This window comes from Amblyomma mixtum, chromosome 1 (genome assembly GCF_055824585.1).
Source record: "Amblyomma mixtum isolate Tamu chromosome 1, ASM5582458v1, whole genome shotgun sequence".
NCBI classification, from domain to species: domain Eukaryota; kingdom Metazoa; phylum Arthropoda; class Arachnida; order Ixodida; family Ixodidae; genus Amblyomma; species Amblyomma mixtum.
In genome coordinates this window covers 31,738,641-31,753,094 of record NC_143012.1, presented here as the reverse complement: position 1 = coordinate 31,753,094, position 14,454 = coordinate 31,738,641, and the positions used below count along the sequence as shown (strand labels likewise).

At 49.4% G+C, this 14,454-nt stretch overlaps 1 protein-coding gene across 1 annotated transcript in view; it reads right to left on the bottom strand.

Annotated features, from left to right (window-relative positions):
* The window catches only part of Ptp69D (Protein tyrosine phosphatase 69D), a 367,348-nt gene that overhangs the window by 48,804 nt on the left and 304,090 nt on the right, over positions 1-14,454 (bottom strand). Inside the window, 2 exon segments of the mRNA XM_089569481.1 lie at positions 2,180-2,309; positions 3,239-3,444. Of these exon segments, the coding sequence (XP_089425607.1) occupies positions 2,180-2,309; positions 3,239-3,444 (336 nt within the window).

Below are 14,454 nucleotides of genomic sequence, written 5' to 3'. Positions count from 1 at the left end.
GGGATTTCAGCAGCCCAGAGAAAGACTGTGCCGAGACGCCGCAGACGCCGGGGGCTTTATGGGCCGCGAACGTCACCGGAGCAGCGGCGGCGGCGGCATTCCGGGAATGTCTGCCGACCTGCCGGTCGGGCCAGCCAGTCGAGCCAGGCCTTGCTAGCCCTCTTCACGAACATTCCCTCTCGAGCACACTGCCACACCCTCTCTCTCGCTTGCTTGCTCGCTCGTCATTCCTTCCTCCCGCAAAGGGTGCTCCTCCGCAACATCAGGCCATGTGAGGCAAAGCCCAACTTGATGTCTGCAGGGGCAATGAAGCCTGACGGCCGGCGGCGGCGGCGGATACGCACAAGCAGAAACTACACTTTTTTCTCCCTTCTTTCAAGCTAGGTATCCAGGCGGTGCGCCGACGGCGGAAAGTTAGCGTTCGCAAAGAATCCTCTCTGTACGTCTGGCAAAAAGTAAAAAGCGTCGAAGAAGGCGGGGGGGGGGGGGGGGGGGGGGGGGGAATGGCAGAGGAGCGCTCGGCAACGCGCACCGCTACGCAGAGCGATGCGCACCGAGGCTCAACTCTGAAATGGAGCCATTTGAAGACGAAAAAAAGAGGTAAAACAATATTACACAGTGCATGGCAAAGAGCTAAATTACACCGCAGGCTGAAATGTCCGGACGCACACGGCTCGCATATTTCGTTTCTGTAAGTGCCAAAGCTTCATGCATAGGTTAAGTGTAGTAATTCCACGATGGCAAACAGTACAAAGCTAAACACAGTGTTACAAAAGCAAGCTTCGCAGCTAAGCCTTTATTTTTTTTTCCGACATCTGAAACAGCTGAGCTGTGTGATAAATTGCCACGATTTCGCATATTTATTTTGTGTTTCTTTTGTATGATATGTATTTTTTTTCACGCGTGCATTTAACACGCTAGGGTGTAGAACGCTATCGCTAACAGACCATATGTGAGAGGAACACGCTTCGAGATCGCGCAAAGGAAGCAATAACAAGTTCTATTTAGACGCACTTCCCAGGCACTGAGACCAAAATATGAAAAACAAATAAACATAGCTTCCGCAGCCGGTCCTCGTTTGTTTTCACCAGGAAAACTCTCCTATATTAGGTTGGCACTAGTGTCCAACAACCACTTCAGACGCCGCGCGGCATCAAAGTGGAAACGTTCGTGCGTGTACGGCGCACGAACTAGGAAGGAAAACCAGGATGTTGAGGGGGGCTAGTACGCACATGAGACGCACATAGTACGCACATGGGGGGCTAGTACGCACATAGTACGCTAGTACGCACAGGAGAAATTCGAGGCCCGTGCACTGTGCGATGTCAGTGCACGTTAAAGAACCCCAGGTGGTCGAAATTTCCGGAGCCCTCCACTACGGCGTCTCTCATAGCCTTAGTCGCTTTGGGACGTTAAACTCCATAAACAAACCAAACCGCACATTACTGAACGCAAACAGCGCTGATTAAACGGCACACAAGAACGCAAAGCGAGACAGCACAGCCACTGTTGTTTGCGCTCGGCGTTGTTTTGTTGCCTTGCGGCCTGTGTTGTCTTGGTCTGTGTTTCTGCGTCTCATTTAACAAGCGTTGTTTGCATTCAACGAAGAGAAGGGCAGACGACGACGTCGGCTGTTATGCAGGTACAAGCAAACAGTTCTAACAACGCAGTGAAACAGTTCAACAAGACGGAAAATGAACACGGGACAGCACTTACTAGCGGCTCGAATTGACTGCATGTAGAGCAGTAATGTAACTTCGTTTTTCGCTTCAATTACCTTCAGCAGCCAGCCAGCGCTGTGCCGGGTAGTGAAGGGCTCCGGAAATTTCGACCACCTGGGGTTCTTTAACGTGCACTGACATCGCACAGTGCACGTTAAAGAACCCCAGGTGGTCGAAATTTCCGGAGCCCTTCACTACGGCGGCCCTTATAGCCTGAGATGCTTTGGGATGTTAAACCCTAATAAACCAAAAACTAAACCTATTCTTCCCTGACCAGTGTGCTGCTCCGTCCTGCCATTCACAGCGTGGCCTTCGGTGCAATTAGCGTCTCTGTGATGCGCCCGTGTTTTGAAAAGACCCGTACCACGCCGTTATTCCGCAGCACCGAATCTACCAAGGACCACGCGCTTCAAGCATATCACGTTCGTATTTCGCCGCCGGACGACAGTAGTACGCACCCAGGACGAGTACATCCTGCAGTGCCATGGTCATGTTGTACTCGTTGCCCGCGTAGCAGACGTAGGTGCCATTGTCCCGCCTCTGGAGGGACTCAAGCGTCAGCTGCGCCCGGTACTGGACCTCGGACACCTGCGCGCAAACAGCCGGGGTCACGCTTAGAGTCACGCATAGAGTCATGCTTAGAGTCACGCTTAGAGTCACGCATAGAGTCACGCTTAGAGTCACGCATAGAGTCACGCACAGAGCCACGCATAGAGTCACGCATAGAGTCACGCATAGAGTCACGCTTAGAGTCACACTTAGAGTCACACTTAGAGTCACGCTTAGAGTCCTTACGGCGCAACGCAACGAGCAAGCGCAGGAGACACGTGCAAACACAGAAGCAAGAGGCAGTAATGAGGAATAACGACAAGGAGATCGCAGCTACAGGCCAACAAAATTGTACCGCTCTCGCAAGTTTTCTCATCAGAGAAAAAGTCTCTCTTGGTCCGGGGTCCGAACACGAAAACCCCCGTCCCACCGACGTGAGGTGCTAACGAAAGTCAGTTAGCTTCCGAATAAATGAGCAGAGGCACTTCTCATACATGCGCTGTCATTCATGTGCAAACATGTGCGGTGCATTAGTTTAAAAGGATGGATAGATTTTCCCACATGTACTCCGGTGTTGCTGCATGTTTTTTATTATACACACTAGTGCACATTATCACTGGTATTGCTTATTTGTTTATAATTGTAAGTACGATCATATTACGTGCTTCCTGGCTATATTAGTCTGTATTAGTTGCCTCCTTTGCGAGCTTATTCGGGAATTATTTTCATCAATTACTGTGTACCGCCCATTGCCTTTTAAAGCCTGGCATCCAGGCTAGCTGGCAGCACTCTTCAAATGATTAAGTACCAGTAATAACACCAGCTGAGAGTAAGCGCACGTGTTTTTCCTTTCTTTCACATCGGTCCTTTGCAACGCTGCGCGAAAAATCAGCAAAGCTGCTTCTCCGCTCGTATTAGAGCGGCGTATGTACACTTTGTCTTCGCGAGAGGGCGCTGGTTCCCATTACCTGCGTGACGTTTGTGCTCTCGAGCAGACGGTTGTCCTCGGCGCTCGTGGTGGCGTTGCCGGCGGCCGACTCGTCCTCGTCGTCCGACGCCCGGGACCAGAGAAGCGTGGTGACCTTGGGGTGGCCCGTGGCGAGGCATGACAGCGTCAGCGAGGAGTTGACCGTCGCCTCGACCACACTCTGCGACACCTCCACGCTCACCGGCACTGCACGCAAGACATCGCGTCATTACTATCCACTGTGGAGAGTGATGAAGGAGACAGAAAGAAGAGGGAAGATAGAAGGAGCGAGAGAGAGAGTGACACCTTCCACTGCATTGAAGGTATGGTGTATGACAACGACACAATACAATGTGAGGAAAATGGGAAGTCTCTCCCACTCGCGTACACGACAACGACAGCTGTAAGTCATTTGCTGTAAGCCACTATGAGCCACTTACTAGACACTTTTAACATACCGTGTTACCGCTACCGGAACCGGAGCACCGGGAGCCCGCCCGCAGCAAATACGCATGCGCAAATCGTCTTGACGGCGCCAAATGGCGCTAGGTACCCGGCAGCTGCGCGTGCGCCTGAAGCATCGGGACCAATCAGCGCGTGCTCACCGGCGGTGGGCGGGCTCTCGGTACTCCGGTAACGGTAGCACGGTACACGGCATGCTAAAGGTGTCTACTGTGAGACACTCACTATGAGCCACTTACTATGACACATGTCATCGCGTAATGAATATGACAGCGATAGATCCGGGACCGCTGAACAGTCGTCGCCGAAACAATCGCAGACCACATTCAGAACAGTCTTTTTCAAGTGATCAAAAACCTCCAGGTGAAACGCTAGATCTGCGGTAATTGATCCGCTGCAGGGACCTCCTATTTGATCTTGACGCTTTGATAACGTCTGAGCAATCCTCAACACGAAAGACGTGAATACGGGTACCCTGAAGGCAGAAGCATACGTCGCTGCCACAATACCTATCCCGTATCCAGCTGTATTTTGTCAGGCTGTTTGACCTGCACAGCTCGTGGTCCGCTATCCATTTTTTTGCACAAATTTTTTTTTTTTTTTTGCATACCGCTCCGACATATTTTCCAGCGTTTTCTCAGCGAAGGGGTATTTTAAACATGCTGCAAGATTAACGATCACCTCAAAACGTCTGGGCACCGAACGCAACTGAAAAGAACCTTATTAGCACACTTTCAACCCTTGTCCAAGTGTTATTGGTGCATCTCTGCGCGGGCCAAAGGAAACACACTACTACTGTCCTTATTACTTTATGGAAAATAAGCTGTGGCTTACCTAAGGTTACGCCTGGATATCTTGAAGCGAAAAGCTGCGGCAAGGCGGAGGAGGAGCCGCGCGTCTAGTGAATAGGGTGCTGTCTTAGAAGGTTGCTTTAGAGACCTGTACTGTGGCGCGCATTCCTCTCGGGTGTACACCAAGATATGAGAGACAGGCATTTGCTTTCCTTAAAAGCAATTTTCATTTCATTTCATTTTTCTTAAGGCCCTCACGGCGCGGTTCGGGTATCCACCGAGATATGAGAGAGGCAGGAGCCGTGTCCTTTCCTTAAAACCAATTCTGTTTTCATTTTCTTTTCCTCACGGCGCGGTTCGGGTGTCCACCGAGATATGAGAGGTTCCTCACGCACTGCTTGTCTTTTCTTTATTTTTTGTTTGCGCAGCGTGTGACGTCACTCCTTTCGGGTGTACATTAAGATATGAGAGACAGGCATTTCGTTTCCTTAAAACCAATTTTCATTTCATTTCATTTCATTTTCCTTAAGGCCCTTACGGCGCGGTTCAAGGTATCCACCGAGATATGAGAGAGAGACAGGCGTCGTTTCCTTTCCTTAAAACCAATTTTCTTTTCATTTTCCTTCCCTTACGGCGCGTTTCGGGTGTCCACCGTGACGACACGCAGCTCGCGCATGCGCATCTGTGGCTTTTTCTGACGACGGGGCCCACGTTAGCCTCGGTGTTTAGCTAGTGAAGCTTTTCGCTTCAAAAACTTCAAAATGCTGAGCTGGACGTTCTTCCGTGTACGAGTATTGTAGAGTACTAGCTGCCTCCTACTCAACTACTAACTTACAATGACATACTTCAGCACTTAAGATTATCCCGTCGGGTCTACCCTCCGCCGGCTAAGACACTAGATAAAGGGGAGGAACAACACCTCCGAAAGCTACAGACCAACACTTACAACCCACGAAGACTACATGCCATAGACACGGAGTCATTTGACTCACAATGCAAATTCTGCGGGGAGAAGGCGGACCTGTACCATATGGTACGGGCCTGCCAATGAAATCAGGCGATCACTGTTAATAACCAGCCAACGCAGGAGGGGTGGGAGACAGCTCTATCCAGCTCGGACGAAAATAGTCAAAAGAAACTCATCGAAAGAGCCCGGACAGCAGCCTACGCCAATGGGGTTCCGGACTGAGAGCTCCAACCGCCGCTACAACCTGCTAAACCATTTCATTAAAATGTTTTCACCACCACCACCAGACGACCATGGTCGACAATGATATACCAGCACCGCGCTGATTCATAACAAACGAAAAAATTTTGAGGGCACTTAAGCCAGCTTACGTGGAGAAATGCGAAAGCGTGCGCCTTGAGGAAAGGAAAGGTTTTTTGAGGAAAGTAAAGGACGCAGTAGAGCTCAAATATCGACATCTAGGTGGGCACCTCAACCGCGCCTTAAAGCATGCAACTGAAGATGCATATGTCAGTGGTCCGAACCCCCGTCGAAGACAGTCTCTAGATTGACTAAACCATGTAAGCTATATGCAAAGAAAAATGTTATGACACCCCCCGGAATGCTGTGCGACGAACGGTTCCTCAAAATTTTGGTGAATGTTTTTGGGAATACTGCCACCACACTGAGGGCAACCAGTGATGAGATCGCTGGGATTTCGTCTTCAACTGCGAGATCCGATATCTGTTTCCGAAGCATTGTTTTCTTTTCGCCGCGCGTCTCATTCCATCATTTTTTGTGTCTGCACGCTGTAGCGATGGTGACTTAGCTCGGGTGTGACGTCATCATCCTGTCACGCCATCTCACATGCCGGTGGCCTGAGTTCGATTCCCGCCGTGACCCAAATTTTATGCGAAGCATATTACTAGAGGTACACTACAGCCCTTCGCCGTGGTTACGCGCCGTGCACACCACGTGGTACAGTGACGTCACACCACGTGACACATGACGTCACGACAGAGGAAGACGGAGGTACACTACAGCCCTTCGCCGTGGTTATGCGCCATGCACACCACGTGGTACAGTGACGTCACACCACGTGACATACCACGTGACACATGACGTCACGACAGAGGAAGACGGAGGTACACTACAGCCCTTCGCCGAGGTTACACGCCGTGCACACCACGTGACATACCACGTGACACATGACGTCACGACAGAGGAAGACGGAGGTACACTACAGCCCTTCGCCGTGGTTACACGCCGTGCACACCACGTGGTACAGTGACGTCACACCACGTGACATACCACGTGACACATGACGTCACGCCAGATCGCCGTCACGCGCTAAGAGAGGGAGAACTATGCCATCGCACAGACACCGGAATGTCCTCGAGCGGCATTCCCGCGCATTTCGAACGCGCGTTCACACTCGGTGTAGGTGAAACGCTCGCTCCACCGGGCAGGCGGACGCGGCTTCCGTGGCAATCCAGGCGCCCACCCAACGCGCGTCTCGGGGTTAGTCGGCGTTCCGCTGTAGCCATGCCGTTGTCTTCCCCCACGACGAAGGCTTCTAGTGGTTGTATTAAAATGACCAAGTATTCAACCAAGGAAAGCCATGTATTACCAAGCCTAGCCATCAATATGCTTCGCATCTGACCAGGGTTAACCAAGTTAAGCCTCAGCCATTTTTTTTCTTATTTGTATTCTAATGTCTCATGACGTAATATGACCGGTGACGTCACAGAGGACCAACTTCCGCTGACATATTTTGCAGACACTTCCGGCGTCAACGTAGCCATCTAACGCTTTCACAATAACTACGCTACCAATAGCGAGCACGCTACAGGCATTAGCGCGGCACGCATATACGCGCAAGAACCGTAAGCCGGCAGCACTGATGACGGCCAAGAAGCCCGGCTATAAGCGGATTACTGCAGCATGTGTGGCCGAGTGGAGTCAAGCACCGGTGTTGACCGAAACCCTTGAGTAGTGGAGCGCTGCTCACACTCCACCGATTACAAGGCTTCGAGTAGCGATAGTCGTCTTCGAGACTGAGGACGATATAACCATACTGAGTAAAGCGTTTCAGCACTGAATAGGGCGCTTTAGCATAACGTTATTGTAATCCACTGGCCGCCAACAGTGCATTCGAAATTTACCAATAGTTCCTATGGTCACATCATCATTACTGACTGCTTAGAACAAGTGGTTTACCGTCTGTTAGTCGGAATCGTATTTTTTCAGTTGGTCAGTGGTGGACAACTCGCAAGTTATCAGTTACTCAAGTGATTACACTGCGCACATGAGACATTCTCTCTCAGTAAAGTTCTTGTTAACAAGAACTAACTGCGAGAAATATTCCTATTTTCCTAGACGCATTACTCAATGAAAAAAAGAAACCTTGCTGATCATTTATTTATTTCAGGCACCCTAAGACCATTGTGGACATTACATAAATGATTCTTAAAAAAAAGAGCACCACAGTTTTTCGATTAAACACAGAGCTAAAAATAAGAGTGAGCACAAGAAATAGAAATCAGCTACAGGTACGAATAAAAAGGCAAACCGATGGGACCAGGCACAAGAAAGGGAGAAACGTGTAACAAGTTCAGTAACACGGAGTTCCTTGTCATTGTTTGAGGCGCACTTGCAATAACTGGTGATTCTCTGAGTGCTGATCTACTCGATGATTACTTCAAATCACTTCACGCAATCTGTTAAGCTCCTGTGCGCGATGACATAGCACTGATGTAGTATTCTAGAATGGGTACCTTTGTTGTTAGTGACGCTTTGCCTGATAGAGCTTTTTTTTTTTAACGCGATAGCTTTAAGCAGCTCGTGAGGCGAGAAAGCCGGCGTCGTCGTCGCCAGAGTCATGGCTGCGTCGCGTCGTTCGTGCCTGAAAAATACCAGGAGCGCCAGCGGCGAAAACTTTGGATGCGCAAAGGACCCCTCTGGGCCCTTTGCGAATGCGCCTACACCACGACCTACGGCGCGATCTGCGCACGAGCAGTGGGCGGCTGGCGGCAGAGGTGTACATAACGTTATGTTACAAACGCATTATTATAGTCTCATGTAAAAAAGAAGCGGCAAAATAACCCCCCCACTAAAGGAGACGCTCAAACTAAAGGTGTTGACCTTTTGTCACGAAGCCGCAGACAATCGCTTCGCACGTGCTAGTCATCTGTCGTGCCATGCCAGCAGGTATGTATATATATATATATATATACTGTTGCTGTTGGCTTCTGTCATATATATATATATATATATATATATATATATATATAGCCCCGCCGCGGTGGCTCAGTGGTTACGGCGCTCGGCTGCTGGCCCGAAAGACGCGGGTTCGATCCCGGCCGCGGCGGCCGAATTTCGATGGAGGCGAAATTCTAGAGGACCGTGTGCTGTGCGATGTCAGTGCACGTTAAAGAACCCCAGGTGGTCGAAATTTCCGGAGCACTTCACTACGGCGTCCCTCATAGCCTGAGTTGCTTTGGGTTGTTAAACCCCAATAAACCATAAACCAAACTTTATACATAATACATGCAGCCGATTAGGCAATTATATATCATTAACCATATTATTCGGAGAAAGTATCACAAGGTTTACCTTAACCCCCGAAAAATTATCATACGCAAAAAATATACTCTAGTGATGTTCCACGTCAAACAGCTCACCCGTTCTGCGCAAACCCATCCATCCCGCCTTCCGCGACTCATTCTGCCACTTTGCCCCCTATAATCCTTCTCCCGCGTTCTCCGCCATCTTTCGGGTCTGCTCTCACCAAGCAATAAAATTCTCTCTTCATCCCAGCTGCTGGCCCCTAACCTCGCGCATAAGCGAGATCGAAGGTGAACAAGAAGAACAGGCACGCACAACAGAACGCGCACGTGGGACGAGCAGGGAGCGAATGATATCACGCGCGACAAACAGGCGGCGCGCGCGTAATCAAATAAGGAAAAGCCGCCGGGCGCTAAACCGGATTTGCACGCACCGTCTAGCACCCCCCCCCCCCTCCACCCTTTCCCCTTCCTACCAAACTCCCCAACTCGAGGAACCGCGATTTCCATTCGCAGTATGAGAACACCAAGAACGCGAGTACGTGTGAACCAAGAGAAAGGATACGAACAACACCAGCAGTGAAAAAAAAAGAAAAAATTCAGGGGGCACTTTGACTGTCTAAAGTGGGTACAGGCGGAAGCGTTTTCCGCACCACCTTCGCTGTTTCTGTGGCACTGGTGGCGTCACATATAATTGAGTACTAATTATTAAGTGACGACAAATCACTAATTAATGGTTAATTACTGATTAATGTCTGAATACTAATTAACTGCTAATTAATGACGCTTAAGCTTCGCCTTTAGGAGTGGAACGCGACAGCGTTTTGTAGCGCAGCCAGGGAGTCCACGGAACGCCACCACCCGTTCGGCGCGATGCCTTGCCCTTTGAACGCAACGCTTTTTGAGGAAAGGAAATGGCGCTGTAATTCTCTGTCATCTCGGTGGACACCTGAACCGCACCGTAGAGGAAGGGAGGAAGTGGGAGTGAAAGAAGATAGATAAAGAGGAGCTGTAATGAAGAAAATGAAAATTGTATTTGAAGAAAAGAAATTACGCAGTAACTGCCTCACAAAATTCAGGGGGGCACTTTTTTGACCTAAAGTGTGGTCACTGATGTGTGGTTAAGATGTTAAGCTTCGCCCCTAAGAGTGGAACGCGACAGCGTCTTGCAACGCTGCCAAGGAGTCCATAGAACTCCATCGCCCATTCGGTTGTGCGCCTCGCTCGTCGGTAAATTGGTTTTTGAGGAAAGGAAATGTATCTGTCTCTCATTTGTCGGTGGACACCTAAACCTCGCCGGAAGGGAATGGAGGAGGATGAGAGTGAGTGAAGACATCGTATTCACTAGACGCGCCTTTGTTCATTCCAAACCATCGAGCTGGCATGGCGGAGTGGATAGCATGCTCGTCTCTCACGCCGAAGACCGGCGTTCGATTCCTGAGCTCGACCAATTTCTTAATCAGTTTTATTTATTTATATGGCCTGACTAGTAAAGCTAATTAGCCTAATTGGGTAATTAAGCAATTAACTAAGCTCAGTCCCACTTACTTGGAGCATCACTATACGACCCCTTCAATTGGTCGCATGGTTACTAGCCAAAGTACAATTGGTCCTGTTTGAAATTCGCGCACTGTGACGTCACGACCTTTTCCACCAACTGAAAAGCGTGACATTTTCTGTCGACAACTCCTGCTTACAACGATGAGACATTAAAGGCTTCCGCCTTAAAAAAAAGCAGAGATAAAGAGAGACGGCTGGAATACTTCAGCTGCGACTGCACCGCCTTTTCCCGGTTCAAATCCGCCCGCGGTCTGTCTGTACCTTCCTGCACATCACGGTCGGTTTCTCCCTGCAGATGCTTCGCCACCCAGCGCACAAGCCGTGAGGAGAAACAAACTCGCACTCACCCGCACGTGCAAAACAAGCGCGGTTTGGGCGTACACGGCGGCGCGGGCGTCGTTGCGCGGTTCAAACAAAACAGAGGGCGGGACGTCCCTCGAATGCGCGCCTAGCAGAAACAAAGGGACTCGCTAAAAAGTAGGGAAAAAGAAAAAGAACGACAGATCGCTTCGGACTAGAAAAAGGAGAGAGAGAGAAAAAGAGAGACAGAAAGAGAGAGAGAGAGAGAAAGGGAATATGTGGGATTGAAAGTGAAAGAAAAGAAAAACAAGCGATAGCGACCGCAGCTGTAAAAACGAGTGTGCATGCGCGCGAGCTGTGCGCATCAAAGCGAGCGATGGAAAAGAAAGATGGGCGCAGTGGTGGTCGTTGGGAACCGGCCACGACTGGAAAACTGCGGTGGGGCAAACAAAAGAGGGCGAACTTGCGAGCACCCGAATGAAAGCGGAGACAGAGATAAAGAAGAGGAAAAAAGGAGAAAGAAAGAAGTGCATTTGTTTAAACTTGGGATCACGCGAACCGCGGCGGGGGAGTTAATACGAAAGGAACACAATGGGACAAACGTTTGCGCCATCTCTCCGGTCATGTATGTACTAGGCATGCTGGCGACCACGACAGCACTGTCCCCTGCTCGCCTCTAATGTTTTATTTCTTCTTTACTTTTTTTCCCCCTTTTTATAACTCCTCGCATAGGAATGTCTCTCTTGCCGCTTTGTCCATTACCCTTTTCCCCCCTTCTTTTTTCAGACTATAAGCTCGCAGGTACGCTTTTGATTTTCGTTTTCTTGTTATTTTCTCTTTTCCAACGTGGAAACGCTGATGGCTTAGCTCGGGCTACGCCGTTCTTTACTCGTAGCGGTTCGAACAACACCGCACCGCGCGAAAGCGTCATCGCGTGCCGTTTTTGCTTTCGAGTCCCAGGGGGAAAAAAAGAACAAACAAGCAAAAAAAAAACCAAAAACAAGGAAATGAAACGTTAAACAACGCAGCGCGGGGCGGTAGAGTGAGCACGCCCGCCGTGACCACAGAACGAACAAGCGCACCTCACAACGCGGAAACTGTTTGCTTTTGAGTTTTGTCTTTAACTTCCCCGTAAAAAAGACGCAAGAAAAGCTATGGAAAATTCTGCGGATGGAAGAAAAAAGGAGCATAGGATGATTAAAACGCAGGAACAGTCATAGTCGACGAAGACGGCAGGGTGCATTCTAAGGTTGCGTAGAAGGACCATGGAGGCGAATAAAGTTCGCGGCGATAAGCTTTGAACCTCTCACTGAGAAAACGCCTTGTAACGAAATCGTTGCTATAACGAAAGAAACAATGTAGTGCATTTTCGGCGCTCCCGTAGGAACTGTGCATATTGTACTCGACGAAGTAAGCGATTTCCGTTGAGGAGTAGGACGAAATCATTTTCGCTGCAAAAAGGACCAGGAAAGCAAGAAAGAAAGAAGAACGAAAGAAAGGAAAGGAAGAAAGAAAATAAAGGAAGGAAGGAAGAAAAGAAAGAGCAAAAACAGAGAAAGAAAGGAAGAGGAAGAAAAAAGTAAAGAAAAATAAAGTGAAGAAAGAAAGAAGGAAGGAAAGAAAGAAAGATGGAAGGACGGAAAGAAAGAAAGAAGGAAGGAAAGAAAGAAACAGACGGGCTCGTGCATATTGTTCTCCGTTCTAACGGAACAATAATTTCCCGTTTAAAAATAGAAATCTTTTTGCTCCGAAGGAGATGGGCAGACGAACGGACTACAGCGATCATACCGCGTTGAGTTGTTCACTTAAAACGTGGTGGCAATTTACGATGGGAATTACAAGAAAACATTCGCATATGTATTATACGTGGAACAAACGTACCGAAGAAATTTTTGTGCTGCTTCTACCTCCTTCACCTAACACTTCTCTAATAATGTTGTAGACTCGCAACTTAATTATTATGGTAGTGAAGTGACGGAGTGAACGTCGTGCGCATGGACCAGTTCAATACACGGACGAGAGGCAGCTCTTTGTGATTCTGAGCCTTACGAGTTTCATCGCCGCTGAAATGCATCATTAAGCTTAACACTGGCATCGGAGGGCAACCACCGTCTATAAGAACTGTCGAAAAGTCGCCGGGTTAAATTCAGACTGGGAACTTAAGAACTTGTGATCACCACAGTGAAACCTAAATAGGATCAAAAAGGCTAGCCTCAAGTGTGCATGGAAATACTAGAAGGCAAGGCTGAAGCTAATCTTCACCAAAAATCTGGACGAGCACAGACGCACGCGCGCACGCACGCACGCACAAACACTGCTGGCTAGGCTTCTCATGTGGCATTTCAAAAAGACCTTCTTCAGCAAAAAGGTGAAAAGATACTAGTCGCAAAAACACTAGCACTGGCGTTGACAATTCCTTTTGAAGCTGATCCCCACAACCAAGCATCACAGCATGATTTTGTCAAACAAAACAGCTTCACAACCGGGGGAAGCCCGAAGAGTGACGTCAACCATCAAAACGATGTTCGCTATTTGACTCTGGGCTGAAGTATGGCCGTCGTTTAATTTCTTGAAGAGCAGACTGTGACAGCCGAGGTGTGCTCTAAGAAATGCTTCAATGTAGTTTCCAAGCAGCTGAGAACACGCTAGCGCCGGTCAAAGATTAGTGGCTAGTTTCCTCACCCCCGACAACGTTGCCGCCCGTCGCGACATCCACGTTGGCGCCTTTGGCGTCATTTTACTGCATAAGCATGTACAGTACTTACTAGGCGAAAACTCATTGGTCTGTGCGTCTGAAACTTCTACCCAACTTTACCCATCACCCATTTTAACCCACTAGAGGGTTTCTATCCACCAGAAAGCAACCCTACAGAAGCCTCCAACCGACCACCAGACGCCCAGGCAGCGGTTCAAGGAAAAAGCGACGGAAAAATCAAGTTCAAAGTGAAGGCAACCATTATAAAAAAGCGAAATGTTCGACCAATACTGCTAGCGGCAGATCTGTCGCATCACATCATACGATCGACCTTCAATGCGATAGCACAAGGAGGGCCAGGAAGGCGAAAACTGCCCGGCGTTGGTGTCGGCGGCGTCGGCGTATGTGTGAAGCCGCTGCGCACGGCCTGCGCACACCAGCGATGTGGCCAATCCCGTCCAGAGAGCACGCGCGCTGTAACCAGATGATTAATTGCGGGGGAGCCTTTGTGATGTCTGTTGCCTGCCGAGGTTTGGTCTCGACATCGTTTCTATAGCCTGTATGCGCAGGGCGGCTGTCGTTTGTAGTAAGTTCGGCGCTTCGATAAAGCCTTGCGAAATTACCGCTCACAGACGATCCGGCCACGGTACAAAAAGTACAAATACTCCCCCCCCCCCCTTCCCTGCCCCCGCCCCCCCCCCCCCACCACCTTCCATCGATGTGAGATATCGGCGCGCATTAAAGAAACTGCGCGCCGCGGTCTAAATTAATACGGATGACTTCGGCAAGGATCGCAGCACCGGCTGCAAACATCTTGAAACAGTAACCATCTACGTGCATTTACGAGCGCGTAACGTGTCTGGCAGGGCAGTCATTAAACCTTAATAACGTAATAGC